At 43.6% G+C, this 17,529-nt stretch overlaps 1 protein-coding gene across 1 annotated transcript; it reads right to left on the bottom strand.

Moving 5' to 3' along the window:
* Positions 1-3,233: 3,233 nt before the first annotated feature.
* mex3b (mex-3 RNA binding family member B) lies at positions 3,234-8,189 on the bottom strand. The gene is made up of 2 exons (XM_069172906.1): positions 7,555-8,189; positions 3,234-5,953 (listed from the first exon to the last, which is right to left on the bottom strand). The coding sequence occupies exons 1-2, from the start codon at positions 7,775-7,777 to the stop codon at positions 4,554-4,556; spliced, it is 1,623 nt and encodes a 540-aa protein (XP_069029007.1). The 5' UTR covers positions 7,778-8,189; the 3' UTR covers positions 3,234-4,553.
* Positions 8,190-17,529: the final 9,340 nt, after the last annotated feature.

Raw genomic sequence — 17,529 nt, 5'->3', positions numbered from 1 at the left:
TTTACTGTCAATCCACCACATGTACAAGACATGCAGAGATCGAAATGTTGTAACAGTCCCACGGTGTAGATAGATAAAACAAGAAAAGTATAAATATGTAACAACAAAAACAACCACAGTGACGCTTAACTGCGGTATATATAAGTACAACGTGGTGCAAATACGGGTCAATAGTGCAAACGTTGAGAGTTTATGGGTGAAGGGGGAGGGAGGGGAGAGAGTTGAGCATCCTGACAGCCTTGTGGTGAAGCTGCTCCTCAGTCTGAAGGAGGTGACGGAGGCTGCGGTATCTCCTCCCAGAAGGCAGGAGGCTGAAGAGGCTGTAAAGGACGGGTGGAGTCTCCCTCCATGGTGACTGCTCTGCGGGTGAGGCGGGTGAGGCGGGTGTTGTCGACGTCCAGGAGAGCTGCCTTCACGATGCACTGCCGGGTCGTGCAGCTCCCGTACCACACATAAATAATGCAATACACAAATAATAATAATAAATTAGTTTCCCATCGAACAAGTCTCCATATAGACACAGTCAAAGTCTCATGAGAAAATCATCAGTTCATACAAGTTTTTGTTCACACGATAAATACATCATGTTTCATCTTTCATGGAATGTGCTGCATGGAGCAAAGGTCAGTGGAATAGAGGCTTTACTTTTGGAAATTGTCTGTTTTTTCTTTATAATACTGTATCGTCTGGCACTATTTCAATACAATTGAACTGAATTGAATGTTAGTGTGTTGGCTCAGCGAGCCCTGCTGACAGGCACATAAATCAATTGTTCATTAGTGATGGTAACAAAAGATGAAGATCTACAAAGTCACAGAAATGAGTGGAAAAAAATACAGGTTAAAAAAACACTCAGATTAAGTCATGTAGTAACTTAAAGTATTATCAAAGTAACAGTTAAAAAAGACACGGAGGAGATTTAATGTGTTCTCTTCTGTTTCTTCAGCAAACTCCACCGTTATAAACATGAGCTCAAACCAATAAAAACCAGTAAGAAGCTGTAAGGTCATTATCATCTGAGCATTAGTGTAATTTTCCTAATGTTTCCGACATGTTTGTACAGATTTGATGCCTTATGTCTCTTCACACCAGTAAAATAATGCCCCAAAATCACATATATTCAAATATAGTAGTAAATTAAATTGTCTAAATAAATTAAACTCTGGATTTCAGCAGATATGCTGAAAGAAAATGACAGTGACAGTCCTGAGTCAGGCTTCTTCTGTGCAGGATTTACTTCTTCTCTTAGCCAGAAGAAGTTCAGTCCTTCTTTTAGTGAATCTTTGACCAAAAAGCAGCCGTATGTGAACTCCATGTGTTGCACATTTGGCTAAAAACTCTTTTCCGCAGCGGTGAGATTGCTTCCTAATAATATGGTTTATGGGGCCAGTTTCTGCGCGCCTGAGTTAGATGTTTCCATTTTAAACTCATCATTAGAGCCTTCTCTGTCCACATTTACTATCTTGCAGCGAAGCATGTGTTTAAACGTCAATGTTTCCAGCAGGACCACATGACAGGAGGATGCTCTTCAGCCCAGGGAAGGAAACGTGTGTGTGTGTGTGTGTGTGTGTGTGTGTGTGTGTGTGTGTGTGTGTGTGACTGAGAAGAGAATTCCCACTGAGGCTTGTGACACATCCAGCAAAGTGCAGTTAAAATAAATCAGGGTGTGGACAAGACTTCCACAAGAAGGTTTGGTTAAAAATTCCTTTGGAAGACAGGTGTCTTAATTGACTTTACTTGGAAGCTCATTGACAGTGCTCGGCTTTAGGCTTTAGGCTTTAGGCTTTAGGCTTTAGGCTTTAGGCCTCGCCTGCACCAGCAGAGGACACAAAATCATCCCAGATATGATTATAATAATTAGCAGCTCTTGGAAAGATGAAGTGCTGTAACATCTGAAAAGTCCACTTTCTTTCATCATACAACAAAATAATAACCTCACAATTACTGCAGACTTCCCTCATTGTGTCACAGAGTCTGTGCTGGTCATGATTTTACCAAATGGTTAATGTCCAGGAAATGATTAGCTCACCACCGAAAAATAATCTGCATCTATTTCGTCATATTTCAGACAGAAATGTCGCTTCTGAATTTTAAAGATTTACTACTTTTCCTGATTATGTGTGATTGTGAATATTTTTGGGTCTTGGCCCGTTGTTCTGGTAAAAACAATCAGTTTGATGACATCAGCTTGTGCTTCAGGATTTCCTGATGGATATGTTTTCACATTTTACAAATCAAGTGATTTATTGATTTATTAAAAAGAAAAGCTTTTTTAGTTTTAATTGTACATTACTGTTACATATTACCAAACCAATCTGTTTTTAAATAAAATGACCACAGACATTTTCTCTCATAAAACCTGGAACCTTTGCCTTGTTAATAAGTTTTTTTCTTTTAGTTAAACAAAATAAGACAAAATTGCAGTGGAAACGAGATCATTTAAATATCAATAAATATCTGGCCAATCATTCAGTGCCAAATCTGTGTAAACGACAACAGGGTTGCAGCATGTTATTTTTACCATCGATTATCAACTGATTATTTATTTAATTGATTTGGCACTTGATGAAATGAAAAATGATCATCATCACTTTCCAAGGCCTGTGGTGAAGTTTTTAAATGTCTACTTTTGTTTGAACCGACAGTCCACAACCCCAACTCTTCCTTTTAAAATGATATAAAACTGAGAAAAGCAGCATATCATATCATCCTGTTTAAGAGACTGAAACAACAAAATATTTCGATTTTTTTTTTTTTTTTTTTTTTTTTTTTTTTTTGACATAAACGACTTTAACATTTGATTATGAAAACCGTTCGTTGTTACAACCTTAAAAGACACAATGAGGCCATTTTTCAGAATATGAGGTTTGATAAGCAGCAACATTAAATGACATCATGGCAATCAAATGCCACATTTCTCAAATTCCTCCGTATCTTGATGAAGGGTTTCATTATTCCATCAATACCCTGAAGAGACAGATTATGGTCCTTGTGCCAGTATATCTGGATAAAAGTAGGTCACATAGCACTTCTAATTAGTGATAAGGCAGGCCAAGTGCCCCTGTCTACGCAGACCTTCCATAATTAGGCCACTGTGATAATCCTGCCACCTCTGAGCTTCCATTAGGAAGCTGAAAGGGTTCAAATGTTCAGAAAATGATTAAACTCCAACAATCCTCAGCAGCAGCGGAGCCGAACACAACAGGTGAGCAAGAAGAGAAGCACACACCTCATGAATGTACCATTTTTATTGGACTTATATAGAAATACTTAAAAAAAACATGAAGTAGCACCATTACTTAAGTTTGACTTTTTATCATGTAACTTTAAATGTCAGAAAAATAAAACTCTTGATACATTTTCAAATCTTGTCTCAGCAAATATAATATTAGTATTTGACCATGAGGTTAAAGGCCCTTTATCATAAAATAAAATATACTTTGTTCTTAAACTTTGCTCAATAAAGTACATTTACGCTCAAGTAACTTCACCTACATATACATAAACAAGTGGTAAACAAATGTATTAAAATAGAAATACTAAAACTATAGTGGTGCAACAGAAGCCTGTAATTCCCACTGGAATCTAATTCATACAAATTTTTAGAAAGCATAAACAGTTTCTTTGTGTTCAACTTACTAAGTTTTGTACATTTCAATGTTTCATAATAATATAGAATAAAATATGCTTTATATTACAGAATAAAAAATATGCTGGGTGAAGCAGATTTAGAAGACATTTTTTGCTGAACCTATAAAAACTCCATCCCAACAGAATACTGTCAAATACAATACACATTTTGTGGACTCGGATTTCCTCCCACAGTCGTGTGATATTAAAATAATACAGTGATCAATGCCATAAGGCCATACTAGAAAATAAACAATATTTCAACCCAGCTACAAAAAGTTCACTGAACTTAAATTAAAATATCTGTAAACATCTTTGCAATAAGAAATATAATCTTTCAAGTCAAAAAAGAATAAAATACTTCAATCTGTATTAATGTCATTTAAAACTTTCAACTTGTGGAAATTGATTCTATACATATATATGTAGGATATGTTGTTGCTCGCTCGCCCTCCCTCGCGTGGTTTCTGACCTCGAGCTGCAGTATCTCTGTAAGTCAAAAGTCCTGTTTGGCTGGACGCCCTCCACGTTTCCCGGCCGCCGCCTCCCCTCTCACTACATTCGATGGGCAAACCTGGAAGGCTCATCCCGCCAACAGTCTACGGTTCGACCCACGTACCTCCGTCCTCACTTCATAAATATAGGGTACAATTAACTAGAACTATTGATTACTATACTGTAATATTTAAAACATGCACTTAGATGTTGAAAATATTTCCCCAAGCTACAGTATATTATTAACAACTACGACGGAGCCCGAAAAGGTGTCTGTCCCTTTTGTCTGGATACTGCAGCCTCTTACATACATATGTATACCTATGTACACTTTCCAAACGGATGATTGGCTGATCTCTTTAAAGCAGTATGAAGAGTCTGTTGTTGCTGTTGTAGCCGGTCTCGGCACAGTCAAAGAGTTACACTTCTTATGAAAATATACGTATAGCCTGAGTGACGCCGGTGTGGCAGACGGGGCATTTGGGCTCGCTCCTCTCACAGATCCGGTTGGCACACTCCATGCAGAAGAGGTTGTGTCCGCAGGGCACCAGCGCGGCGATGACCTCGCTCTCGAAGCACACCGAGCAGTCGCGGCTGCCTTTTCGGCTGGTGCCGGACGAAGTGGAGGAGGAGGAAGAGGAGGAGGAGGAGGAGGAGGCCGAGGAGTCGCACGGAACCCCGGGGAGGTGGGGGCCCGGCAGGGAGGCGATGGAGCTGGAGTAGCCGGGGTAACTGAGCGAGCCTCCGCCGGGGTCGCTGCGCACCCTGCGGGCCAGCGGGTGCTCGGCGGGGCCTCCGGTGTGACCGTGGAGGGGCGGCGACAGCCGGGGCTGCGGGGTGCAGCCGTTAACCCTTCTCTGACTCGCCCCTATCCCGTTGGCGTTGGTGGAGGTGTTGGTGGGGAACATGGCTGAGGTGGGGGAGCTGCCTCCGGTGGAGGAGGGGGTCATGCGGCTGTCGTACTGGGACCACAGGAGGCCCGGCGGGGCCGCTGTCGGTTCAAACCCCGGCGAGGAGTCAAAGGTCATATCAGTGCAGTCAGGCGAGATTACCTCACTTCCGTAAACAAACCCGTTGCCATTGGTGTTGACGTTGATGTTGTTGTTGTTGTTGTTGCCGTTGTTGTTGTTGGTGTAGCTGAGCGCGGGGCTGGGGGGGCTGTAGTCGGCCATGCGTGAGCTGTTGTTGCCGAAGTAGGAGTCTGTGGAGGCGCTGCCCAGAGAGGACGACGAGTCGTTGCGGTAGTTGGAGAAGGGTTTGCGGACCGAGCTGGGCGTCATCCCGGCGCTGGGCTTCGACCACAAGGTGGCGTGTCCGTGCAGATCAAAACCCACATCGGTCCCGTTGGCGTGGAAGTCGTTTTCATCCTGCAGCTCGATAATGCCCCCCGTCCTCATGGCGATGTGGGCTTCGATCTCCTCGCGTGCTCGGTCCACGTTCTCCGGCATCCCCGTCACCTCGAACACCGGCTCCTTGTCCCGGCTCGGCGTCACGATGTAGGTGTGGGTCTGCTGCTGGATGCGTTTGATGGTGGCACCCTTGGGTCCCACGACCAGCCCCACCACGCGGTAAGGCACCCGCACCTGGATGGTGGTCTGTCCGGGCAGGTTGGGCGGCCCGGGGACCGGGGTGCCGCTGCCGTTGGGGCTGGTGTTTTTGTTCCTGGAGGCTCGGATCATGGAGAAGTGCTCGGCGGCGGAGATGATCTCCCTCCTGGCCATCGCTACATCCTCCCTCCGGCCCGTCACCACAAACACGGGCTCTTCGCCTCGAACCGGAGTCTTGATGTAGGTGTTGGTCTTCGCTCGCAACGCTTTAATCTTGCAACCTGAGGCGGGGAAGCAAAAGATGAAAGTGAGGGTCGGTTCCGGAATAACAACACGTCAGAATATGTGATCTGTAATACCACTACTTTATTCAACTCGTCTGCTGGATGTTTATTATTGTCAAACACCAGGTGAAGCCAGAACCTTTGGAGTAGAAGAAATCCAAACCACATGCTACCACCACGACCAACAATAACACGCAACTCACTTCTGGACACATGATGGTTCCTGTTCATTCACCACGGTATCCCTCTACTTAAACCTTTCATAGCCTGGCACCAGGGCATTAAGTGGCCTTCCAGCACGCACACACATGACTGTATCACCAAAATGGGACTAGCTGAGGAAACAAGTCAAGAATGACATAATTGGCCGAGTGAAGCCAGCTGAGTGGGACAGCATGACGTAACCTGCAGAGGAGGGCAAAGCCACCTAAACTCGGTCCAAACATTAACTCACAATGAGTTAGTACCAAATATGTGTAGGTTCGATCAGGAGAGTCTCTCTAAAATAATGCCATGACTAATCCATGTGTTTCACTTCAGGCTGTACACTAATCAGGTGTGTATATACATGTAAATCTCTATGTACAAGCTGACACAAGGGGGGTGGGTGAGGGTATGGGATGTAAACAAATGTCCTGCTGAGGCTGCTTCCTTACAGTTTCTTTGTTTTCCTGGGAGCAGCAGCAGCAGCAGCAGCAGTACAGGGAGGGGAGCAGATTCCGCATATGTAACCAAGCACCAGTACCGCCCTGCAGCCCTACAGCTGGAGGACTGGCTGAGCTCGATCTGAGCAGCCACGGGCGGCTGCCGCCTGTGGCAAGGTAAGATCGTGACCGTTGACCAGATTTAATCTAGTCCCGATCACCATCGCAGTCGTAAAAATAAATCTGCAAGCCGTTTAAGAAAAAAAACAGCCATCGGGCTGCGTGTTCCCCTCCCGGCTCGGTGACCTACATCTCCTAATTTATCAGACGGTCACTATAAGAACACCTGTCGTGTCAGCGGTCACTGCTGCACTCCGTCCCAACGTCATAAAAGTGTCTTTTCATTTAAAAAGCATGTAGGGACTCTTTTTCTTCAACACCAAACTCCATTCATTTTCTGAACTTGATCACTTGCCTCGAAAAATACGCACCAAATAGCATGCCTTAGTATGTCGTTGGAGTTGGTTTGGGGTGGGCTTCAATTCGGCATGTACAGGGAAATCCTAACAGGCAGTTATTTAACTTAAATTTCAACTTCTTGACTTGGTGTGTGCCACTCGCTGCCGCCCACCACTGTTGTATTTATAGAGGAGGAACAACGCGTGACTTACTGGCGAGACAGTAAGAAAAGTTCTCGTTTTATCACACTGATTATTGCCCGGTGTGTTCTAATGATGCCGAATCCACCGGTCCGTATCTTTAGGTGTGCTTTAGGAGCGGCTGTGCAGACAAGCAGCGCTGTGTTAACACAGCGTGCGTAACTGGAGTGTGTGTTGGCATTTTGTTCCTCCCACACGGAATAACAGCTGGGGAAGTGTTGCCTGTACCGCTCAGCTGCGTTGCATGACAAAAAAACATGGAGCCAAAACTGTCTACAAACACTGAAACACACACCTTGTCTGCCCACAATCTCCGCCACATGCTCGGAGCTGGGAACCGGGACGCACTCGGTCATGTTGACGCTCTTTTTGCGGGGCTCCTGGTTGTTGTCGTACAGAGAGTTCTCGTCGTTGTCCAAGCCGAGCAGGGAGAGCTGGTCCAAGGCGATCTGCAGGGCTCTCTGGTCGTCCAGTGCGTCTCCCTGGACGCTGCTGTCGGTGAAGAGCGAGCTGGGCATCTTTGCGCCGTTGCAGCGTTGCGGAGTTGGATAGCAGGCAAAAAAAAGGAAGGAGGGTGAAAAAGGAGTGATCGGGAAAGAAAGAGAGGACAAGGGGAGGAGGGGAGAGGCACCGGACCCGCTTTTCAAAGACAACTGGTCAGTGCAAATAAATCAGTGCGGCTGAGGGGGAAGAAAAACAGTGCAAGGAGCCACAAAAAAAAAAAACATCCACCCCCTTCGTTTTCCCAGTGGACTCTGGATGTCCCGATCCGAGCCGACCGGGCCGAGTTGGTGCGCGGAAAGACGGCGGAGAAAAAGCGTGTTTATTCCAGAGCCGGCGGTGGAGATAGTGTAATATTCCTTCCTGACAAAAGCGCCCCTCCCCGGCTGGCTTCCCTCAGGTCCTCTGTTGCTTCTGTCTGAGTCCTTGCAGAGCCAGACAGAGAGATGTGCGGGTGACGTCACCGCCAGGGCAGGAACGATGCGGTGCATCGAGTTCATTTGCATAACCCAGAGCTGATTGGCTGGGCGGCGGTGAGTGGGCGGGGCCACGTCCGAAGGCACGCCCGCTCCTTTGTTCCCGGTCTCTCCTGCTTTGTCTCTCACTTCTTGTCCGTTTCTCTGTTTGCTCCTCGCTTCAGGATTTTGACATGAACTATACAGTAGTCATATGTAACAGCACATGTAGTTACTGCTCACAACAAAGGCCAGTAATATTAATATAAACTTATCAAACCAACAGACTTACTAATGAGAGGTCATCTGAGTTTTTCTCTCCTGTCTGAAACTGTTTTCCTCTGAGCTGATGATGATGACATTGTTTGGAGTTTCTTGAGACTCCAAAAAAAAAAAACATAGTTAAAAACAAAATATAACACTTTCCTCTAGATCTGTCGTCATAATGATACCTGGGTCTCATTAGAAGGAAAAACAAGTTGGTTGATTTTGATATTGAAGTTATTATTATAATTTCTCATAGTTTTCTATTAGTCAGCATTATAACTTCAGCTATTTGGGCCTGTGTGGGTTTAAGCCACATCTGAATTATGTCAGCATAAGTCATCAAAGTGACCATATACCGTAGATTGAAAAAGGTTAGCAGTGAATGATCCAATCCACCCATAAACAATGTTTCATAAATAACTTGTCCAATCAAAATCAAAACAAAATATCGCGATTAAAAGATACCTAAAACCGGTCTACATCTTTTCAGTTTGATACAACGCAGTGCGATATTGTCTTACACAATGATAGAAACATTTGCTTCTCAAGTTAAATAAAATATATAAAAACTAAACAAATAATTTTTCTTTCAGAGCAAGTTTTATTTGATGGGGAGAAGTGACCTGCTTCTGTGTAATAAAGTTTAAAAAATGTATTTACTACACCTCAGATCCAGAAGTGCAGCACTGATGACAAAAGCTTCACACAGTTTGATTTCTGCCTTTTTCCTCAGTATAGTTTCACATGATGAAGCTCACACATTCAGAACTTTGCAGGGTGATGAGTTGGTGGCCGTTGAAGATGGCCAGAGAGGCAGGAGGATGCCGTGGGGGGTGGGGGTGGGGTGGGTGGGGGTGGGGTGGGTGGGAGGAGGGGGTCCTTTGGCTAACACAAAGGGGATTTGAAGCTGATTCAAAACCGTTGAGACCAGAAGCACTTTCCTTTGTCACCTCACTCCGGGAGCACAATACCGAATGCTAATGAGGAGCTGCTCAGGAACTGGAGGAGGTGATGGGATGGGACCCTGTTGTTAATATTTGACACCTCGGCTGCCCCCTCCCCATTCCTGGCAACCCTGAATTTATTCTATTCTATACAGAAAAACTCTTTCCCATACTTTCTCAAATCCTCGACTACAAATAAACCAACAGTTGGCACGCATTGGATTTGCTTTTTTTGTTATTATTATTTGGACTCTTGGAAAGTATTTTTGTCACCAGAAATGATGCAGAATGAGTTTAAGTTTAAAGTTTTATTTTAGTTACCCTCCAAAAAATGTTCTTACAACTTAAAATCTGTGGAAAATCTTTGGAATACCAACCAAAATGAAACTTGAATGTGTCAAGTGTCGATCAAATGCTTCAGATCTGTCAGATCACTTTTTTCTTTGTTTATAAAGAATTTACCCTTTACAATCTGAAAAGTTGTTTTTTATTTACTTTGAAATGAAATTGCATTAAGGAGTTTGATATAAGTACTGAAGCCCATCTTTATATTTATTAAAGTACCCACCATGTGTACATATCTGAGAATGCGAAGCCCTCCCGTGTTGATAATATCCCCAAATTCTCCAGAAAGCATGCAGAGAATAACTCCCCGATCCCGGTGAGATGAAACACAGTATTAGTTGACAACAGTCTCCTGATCTTCACCAGCAGATGACACCAAGAAGTTGTCACGGACATGCAGACATCAAATTACAATTTTCTTTTTTGGAGCGCTTTAAGAATTTCTCGTCCACGTTTGGTTTAATAGTTGAGATTTAAAGATTCATTCTTGACCTTCAAAACAAAGGCTGGCGAACGGTCGGCACCTCGATGGTGCTTTTTTTAACTCGACAGTCTCAAAGCACTTTGCAGTTTTCCTCCCAATACACTCGTTCACACACAGGTGCATGTTGGGGTTCAGTGTCTTGCCCAAAGGCACTTAAACATGTGGACGGGGGAGCAGCCGACCTGCTCCGCCATCTGAAGCCACAGCCACGAGCTCTATTTAGTAGATAATGTGAAGCTTTTGACGATATTGAATAAGAAAGTCATGTTGAAACTCAAATTCAAAGTACTTCCAGTTTTTTTACAATCTGGAATCAGACAATTTTAGCTAAAGACAGAAATATAACAACATGATATGTGTAATTAAATGTTTTTTACAAAGATGTTCACACACCTGAGCCTTCAGTAAAGGATGTTTCATGTATTTTATCATCAGCTGTTTCTTGCGTTATTGTTTTCTTTCTATAATCTTCAATAATTTCTCTTTAATTCAGCACCAAACATCCACTGAGAGTAGAATACAATAAATGTGTATCTCGCTGAGCTAAGCTGAGCCTCTGCCTATTATTGACTACCCGCCCTGTGCTGCAGCTGGCTGCGCCTCCCCATGATATGCAGCCAGCGTACAGACATCACACCAGAGTAGAAACACGTCGCTGCTCTCTGCACTGAATCCTCGACCCTGTTCCTTTCAGAGCAACGACCCCGAGCGACACTTCATGCAGCTGCGTTTAGCTGCGTGTCCATCTCTGCTGTCTGCTGTGGGCAGTTCTCATGTAAACTTCTCCTTTGAGGGCCTGATGACATACAGTGGTGTTGTTGTGGTGGGACAGGTCCTCAGTGTGTCCCACTGCTCTTCCTGAGGCCCAGATGGACACTGATTGCAGCATCACGGCTGATATTTGTTGTTTGGTATTAGGCGTCAGCCAGCTGCTTACAGGCGATTACCCGTATGCCTTTTAATGAGAGGAAGAAAAGCTTAGTGTGCTCTAACCCGGAGAGCGGCAGAGACAGACAGGGCTTAGCGGTCGCTCTGCCAGTCGCTGCGGTAGCTGCAGGGCTGCAGACAGACACTGGGTCACAGTAAACAGCAGGTCACAGGATACAGAGCAGCCTGTCTGTGGCTGCTCACTCTAACACGCTTACATCATACACACACGCAGTGTTGCAGACCTCCAACTGTAGTTACAGGTGTGTTTACAGCAGACCTCCAACTGTAGTTACAGGTGTGTTTACAGCAGACCTCCAACTGTAGCTACAGGTGTGTTTACAGCAGACCTCCAACTGTAGTTACAGGTGTGTTTACAGCAGACCTCCAACTGTAGTTACAGGTGTGTTTACAGCAGACCTCCAACTGTAGCTACAGGTGTGTTTACAGCAGACCTCCAACTGTAGCTACAGGTGTGTTTACAGCAGACCTCCAACTGTAGTTACAGGTGTGTTTACAGCAGACCTCCAACTGTAGCTACAGGTGTGTTTACAGCAGACCTCCAACTGTAGTTACAGGTGTGTTTACAGCAGACCTCCAACTGTAGTTACAGGTGTGTTTACAGCAGACCTCCAACTGTAGTTACAGGTGTGTTTACAGCAGACCTCCAACTGTAGCTACAGGTGTGTTTACAGCAGACCTCCAACTGTAGCTACAGGTGTGTTTACAACAGACCTCCAACTGTAGCTACAGGTGTGTTTACAGCAGACCTCCAACTGTAGCTACAGGTGTGTTTACAACAGACCTCCAACTGTAGCTACAGGTGTGTTTACAACAGACCTCCAACTGTAGCTACAGGTGTGTTTACAGCAGACCTCCAACTGTAGCTACAGGTGTGTTTACAACAGACCTCCAACTGTAGCTACAGGTGTGTTTACAGCAGACCTCCAACTGTAGCTACAGGTGTGTTTACAGCAGACCTCCAACTGTAGCTACAGGTGTGTTTACAGCAGACCTCCAACTGTAGTTACAGGTGTGTTTACAGCAGACCTCCAACTGTAGTTACAGGTGTGTTTACAGCAGACCTCCAACTGTAGCTACAGGTGTGTTTACAGCAGACCTCCAACTGTAGCTACAGGTGTGTTTACAACAGACCTCCAACTGTAGCTACAGGTGTGTTTACAGCAGACCTCCAACTGTAGTTACAGGTGTGTTTACAGCAGACCTCCAACTGTAGCTACAGGTGTGTTTACAGCAGACCTCCAACTGTAGTTACAGGTGTGTTTACAGCAGACCTCCAACTGTAGCTACAGGTGTGTTTACAGCAGACCTCCAACTGTAGCTACAGGTGTGTTTACAGCAGACCTCCAACTGTAGTTACAGGTGTGTTTACAGCAGACCTCCAACTGTAGTTACAGGTGTGTTTACAACAGACCTCCAACTGTAGCTACAGGTGTGTTTACAGCAGACCTCCAACTGTAGCTACAGGTGTGTTTACAGCAGACCTCCAACTGTAGCTACAGGTGTGTTTACAGCAGACCTCCAACTGTAGCTACAGGTGTGTTTACAGCAGACCTCCAACTGTAGTTACAGGTGTGTTTACAGCAGACCTCCAACTGTAGTTACAGGTGTGTTTACAGCAGACCTCCAACTGTAGTTACAGGTGTGTTTACAGCAGACCTCCAACTGTAGCTACAGGTGTGTTTACAGCAGACCTCCAACTGTAGCTACAGGTGTGTTTACAGCAGACCTCCAACTGTAGCTACAGGTGTGTTTACAGCAGACCTCCAACTGTAGCTACAGGTGTGTTTACAGCAGACCTCCAACTGTAGTTACAGGTGTGTTTACAGCAGACCTCCAACTGTAGTTACAGGTGTGTTTACAGCAGACCTCGTGTGATGGTTCAGCTTCACTTTAAATAAAAGTTTCTCCACAGCAGTGATCAATGGACGCCTTCAAGCTGCACGACTTAATATTTCCAGGATAATCATTTCATGATTAATCCTCCAGAAGCTATTTGTTCACGTGTTGCAGCCTACAAACACATTTCATCTTTAGAAGCTGATACTTTTTTAGATATTGTGTTTTCTGCTTCTTCTGCTGCCATGTGGCAAACAGCTAAATTATTGCAGCCTGAAATTTTTACTTCCAAAAAAATGGAGGAAATACAAAAGACAGCTCTTATTTTTCTTGATTCTCACACAGTGATCTGCATTTTCCTGGTTTTCACTCATATATTCTTACTAAAATAAATTTTGACAGGATTTAACTGCTTTTATAAGCGCTGGCTATCGCCTGATTATTTTCAAAATTGATGGTCATATGATGTTTGGATTTCTGAACCAAAGCAAACTACAGCTGTATCAGTGCTACAAAACATACTGAATATTCAATAGTTGTCAAGTCATCAACTTGTCTGATGTTCTCACAACCAACAACAAAGTATGTCAGCATTAAAGAATCGGTACGATTCATGGTGGCAAAAATGTAAAGACATTAAAAGGTATGGAGGTCTCGATGATGATGATGATGATGATGATGATGATGATGATATGAGGGGGGCTGTGGGGTAGAAACACCTTTATCATACAAACTAGTTTTATATTAATATCCATGTTTCACACTAAAGCGACCAAAAGCAATAATTTCAAAATGATGAAGTTAATGTGTGTGTTGCGTCATGTGCCGTCTTACCACAGAGGAAACAACAGAAGCAGGTGTTTACACTGCGTCTGCTGAGGGTAGAAACATGTGGTGTGTGTGACGGAGGAGGAACTGCAGGAGGCTGCAGTGTGTTCATGTGGTTCAGAGACGGACGGCACGTCGCACACGCACACAAATAAAGGTGGTTTTCAATTAGTGCTGCGGACATTTTTGTTCTTGTGATGCTGCAAATGGTAAATTCGTTATATCATATGATACAGATTAGTGGAGCAGTGTGTGTGTGTGTGTGTGTGTGTGTGTGTGCAGATTTAAGGTAAAACAAAGGACACTGGTTTTAGTCATGGTGGATATTCACACTAGATGCCGTCAGGGAGGTGAAAGCATCTTTGTTCAAATCCAGGGAAGCATTTAAATTATATTAATCTTCCCGCCGCTATCCTGAAATCCACAAAAAACAGAACAAACCAAAAAGCTCTGACAGAGTCGAGGTTTGTAAACTGAGAGCTGCTGGATGTCTTCAGGAGGATGAAATTGTATTTAAGTCAACATAATTTGATGTGTGTCTGCTCTGCATGTCATTCAAGCAAAGAACAGACAACAAAGGGATGGAGACAGGAAACGCATGGTTCATATTTACATCTTCTTGTTGACAGCTGGAGAGGCAACAGGAAGTTGGATGTGAGCTCATCTGTTTTTATTTTGTATTTTATGTACCTGTAGATGTTAATGCTGGAGAAATGAAAAGGTTTAATTCCACACATGTACATTCAGCAGTGCTGTGAAGTGTTTGGAGCTGTAGAAATGGTGCAGGCGGTGTGTTGCTGGATCTGGAGGTATGGATGCAGCGCTGTCTGCCTCCTCCCATCTCCTCCTCCTCCTCCTCCTCTAGTCCCGCTCTCCCCCTTGCTCTCCCCCTTCATCCATGCCTCCCTCCTTTCTTTCTTTCTTTCTTACTTTCTTTCTTTCTTTCTTTCTTTCTTTCTCCTGCCTCCTCCCTCCCTCCCCCTCCTCCTCCCTCCCCTGTTCACTCTGACACACTGAACTGAAGTGGCACCGCTTCCCTGCGCCGTGATTGGCTGCCTGCCAGACGCTGGGTGAGCCAAGCAGCGCAGCGGCAGGGCAGCTGGAGCCGCCAGCACACAATGCAGCACAGCACACCGTTCACCCTCTTACTCCTTCTCCTCCTCCTCCTCCTCCTCCTCCCCCCTCTCATCCCACCATCCCCTCAGCAGCCAGCCACAACTCACCTCTTTGTCTTTGCTTCCCTCCTTCCAAAGGTTGGCATCTTAAAAACACACAATTTCAAATTGCAGCTGGTTTTAGTCCGTCGTCATGATTTCACCAAAGATAACGGGTTCTTCTGTGTCAAGTTTCTTTCACAATCCCACAAATAAAACATAGAAAAAGAAGCTTTCAACAACCTGAGATTGAATTAGTTTCACTGGCAGCCTCGTGTGGCGGTGGGAACACTGTAATCTGTCAGAGGAAATGATGTCATCACGAGTGTTACTTTTGAAATATAATAGTGTACAGATTACAAGTTACTTTGTCAATAATGTAATCAGTAGTGTAACAATTTTAATTAATAATGAATTAAAACTGAAAAGTCCTAAAACTGAATTGAAACGAGTCAGTGGACACCTCCCAACAGATCCCAGCACTGATTACTGTCACACTCTAATTAAACGTTCTACAACAGAACTTGAATTGTGATCACAATGTTTAATTTTTATATCACAACCACAAAACAAATCACAAGTACGCAGTTTGACCTGTTTTCTGTTCTTTATTTCTATTTGATGTTTCCTGTTTTATTTTTAAATTTACTTTGGTTTCCTTTCTGCCCTGTGAGGTCCTCCTCTTTGGTTTTATTTTTTTTTTACTTTTTGTTGAACTTTTGCCTTTTGAAATGAGCCCAGCTCAGTTTGCTTTTTGTTGCAGCTGGGTACCAAATGACTGTTGTCATATCAGAGATATTTCTCTTTTTTTCATATTCGAGCAATTTACATTGATTTGATTGGCAGACGAGGCGATGTGATTTCAAACAGAACCAATCAAAAACAAAGTAAAAAATTTGAGCTCATACTGCCAAATGAACAGAGTCTGTCCAGACTGTAGACTGGATATAAAAGAGTTCGTAGCTTCAGGTCTGTAAAATGGTTCTGATCCAGAAGTGTCTTCAGCTGCAATACCAGCGAGTGCCACTAGAGGTCGGCTCCAAAAAGCCTCCGGCTCCATAGACTCCCATTCAACTTCTCTCATCAAATCCAAAGTGAATAAAATGTGTCCATCAGTTCTCTCGGTGTTGTTAGCTAAAGTCACTCCTTCTTATTAGTTTTCTGGAGGTCCATCTGAAAATAATCCCTCATTCATTAGAAAAGAAGATTCAAGAAGACCTGTTTTTGGGGGCGTGTCTGTTTGATTGACAGGCCTGTGGTGCAGTCAGGTTACAGCTATCGGTGGGCGGGACGTAGTATCGTCAGGTTTCTGATCAGATCGGTCAGATCCACCGCTGGCTCCTCCCCCAGCTCGTCCAAATATGGTCACTTCCTGCTCCAAACCGCTCTGCATATTTCTCCTCAGTAACTGTAACAGATTAGTTACATTTATTTTGTAATTTCATTATGTAACTCGGTTACATGTAACTAGTTACTCCTCAACACTTGTTATAACACAACACAAAACCTTTTTTGAGTTGAGTTCAAAATGTTTAAAGATCACAACAGTGAATGTTGGTCGTTTGCTAACCATAACCAAATATATATAAAAATATGAATCTTTTTCTTTTGAAACTGTGCTCATGATCATTCCATTTTTACATGGATCGCAGATGGCTGATCGCAGATTTTTAATCTCAGTCACAGTTTTTCCCTGTTTACCCATGATTCAGAAAACAATGAGATTTCTGATCACAGCTATGCTGATGAATGTACTCATCCCTCACCCAAAGGGACTTTAGTCTAGCAAAATATCTCTATCAGTGTTTTGACCAACAGCTGGATGTCTCCAAATATCCTTTTTACTACCTGCTACCTGAATAAATTCAAAACTGAAATAACCTTAATTGGGGGAAAATGACGATTGACACGAAGGTTAAAAAAAACAAAATACTTCTATGGTGTGTTTCTGTTTCTATTATCTGATCTAATGACTTTTCACTTTCCATGTATTTGTACGTGATCATCGGATGTCTTCTGTCTCCGGTAGTTTGTATGTTTCAGTCCGTCCTCTCTCCTCGTATCTTTCTGCTGGCGTCTTCGAGCTGCATGTCTCTGATCTGTGTTTTTAGTTTGTTTCCTCTCCACTCTCACGGATGACCGCTCACCTCTGAGTCTGCTTCTGTCTCAGGTTTCTCATAAAATGTAGTTTTTTCTCCCCACTGTCACCTAAAGGTCGTGACCTCACCATGTAAAGTGTCCTGAGACAACTTATGTCACCATTTTGTGCTATTTAAATAAAACTGAATTGAAATATGCTTATCTGTGAAGCACTTTGACTTCTCAGTGAATGATTGTGTTAAATGAACTTATTTTATTTATTTGTTTATTTGTATAAATAAACTTGATCTTAAATTTTCCCTTTTTTTTAATCGTTAATGGGATTTTTCACAATTTTCCCCTTTAAACCACAATTTCTGTCTTAACAAACTATAATTAACCCAGTTGTTGTAACGATTATTTTTA

The sequence above is a fragment of the Embiotoca jacksoni genome, unplaced genomic scaffold, assembly GCF_022577435.1.
Source record: "Embiotoca jacksoni isolate LCO1_2020_lvr unplaced genomic scaffold, fEmbJac1.0.p SCAF_56, whole genome shotgun sequence".
Taxonomy (NCBI): domain Eukaryota; kingdom Metazoa; phylum Chordata; class Actinopteri; family Embiotocidae; genus Embiotoca; species Embiotoca jacksoni.
Note: the sequence above shows the minus strand (reverse complement) of the source record. Positions and strands in the feature narration are given on the sequence as shown.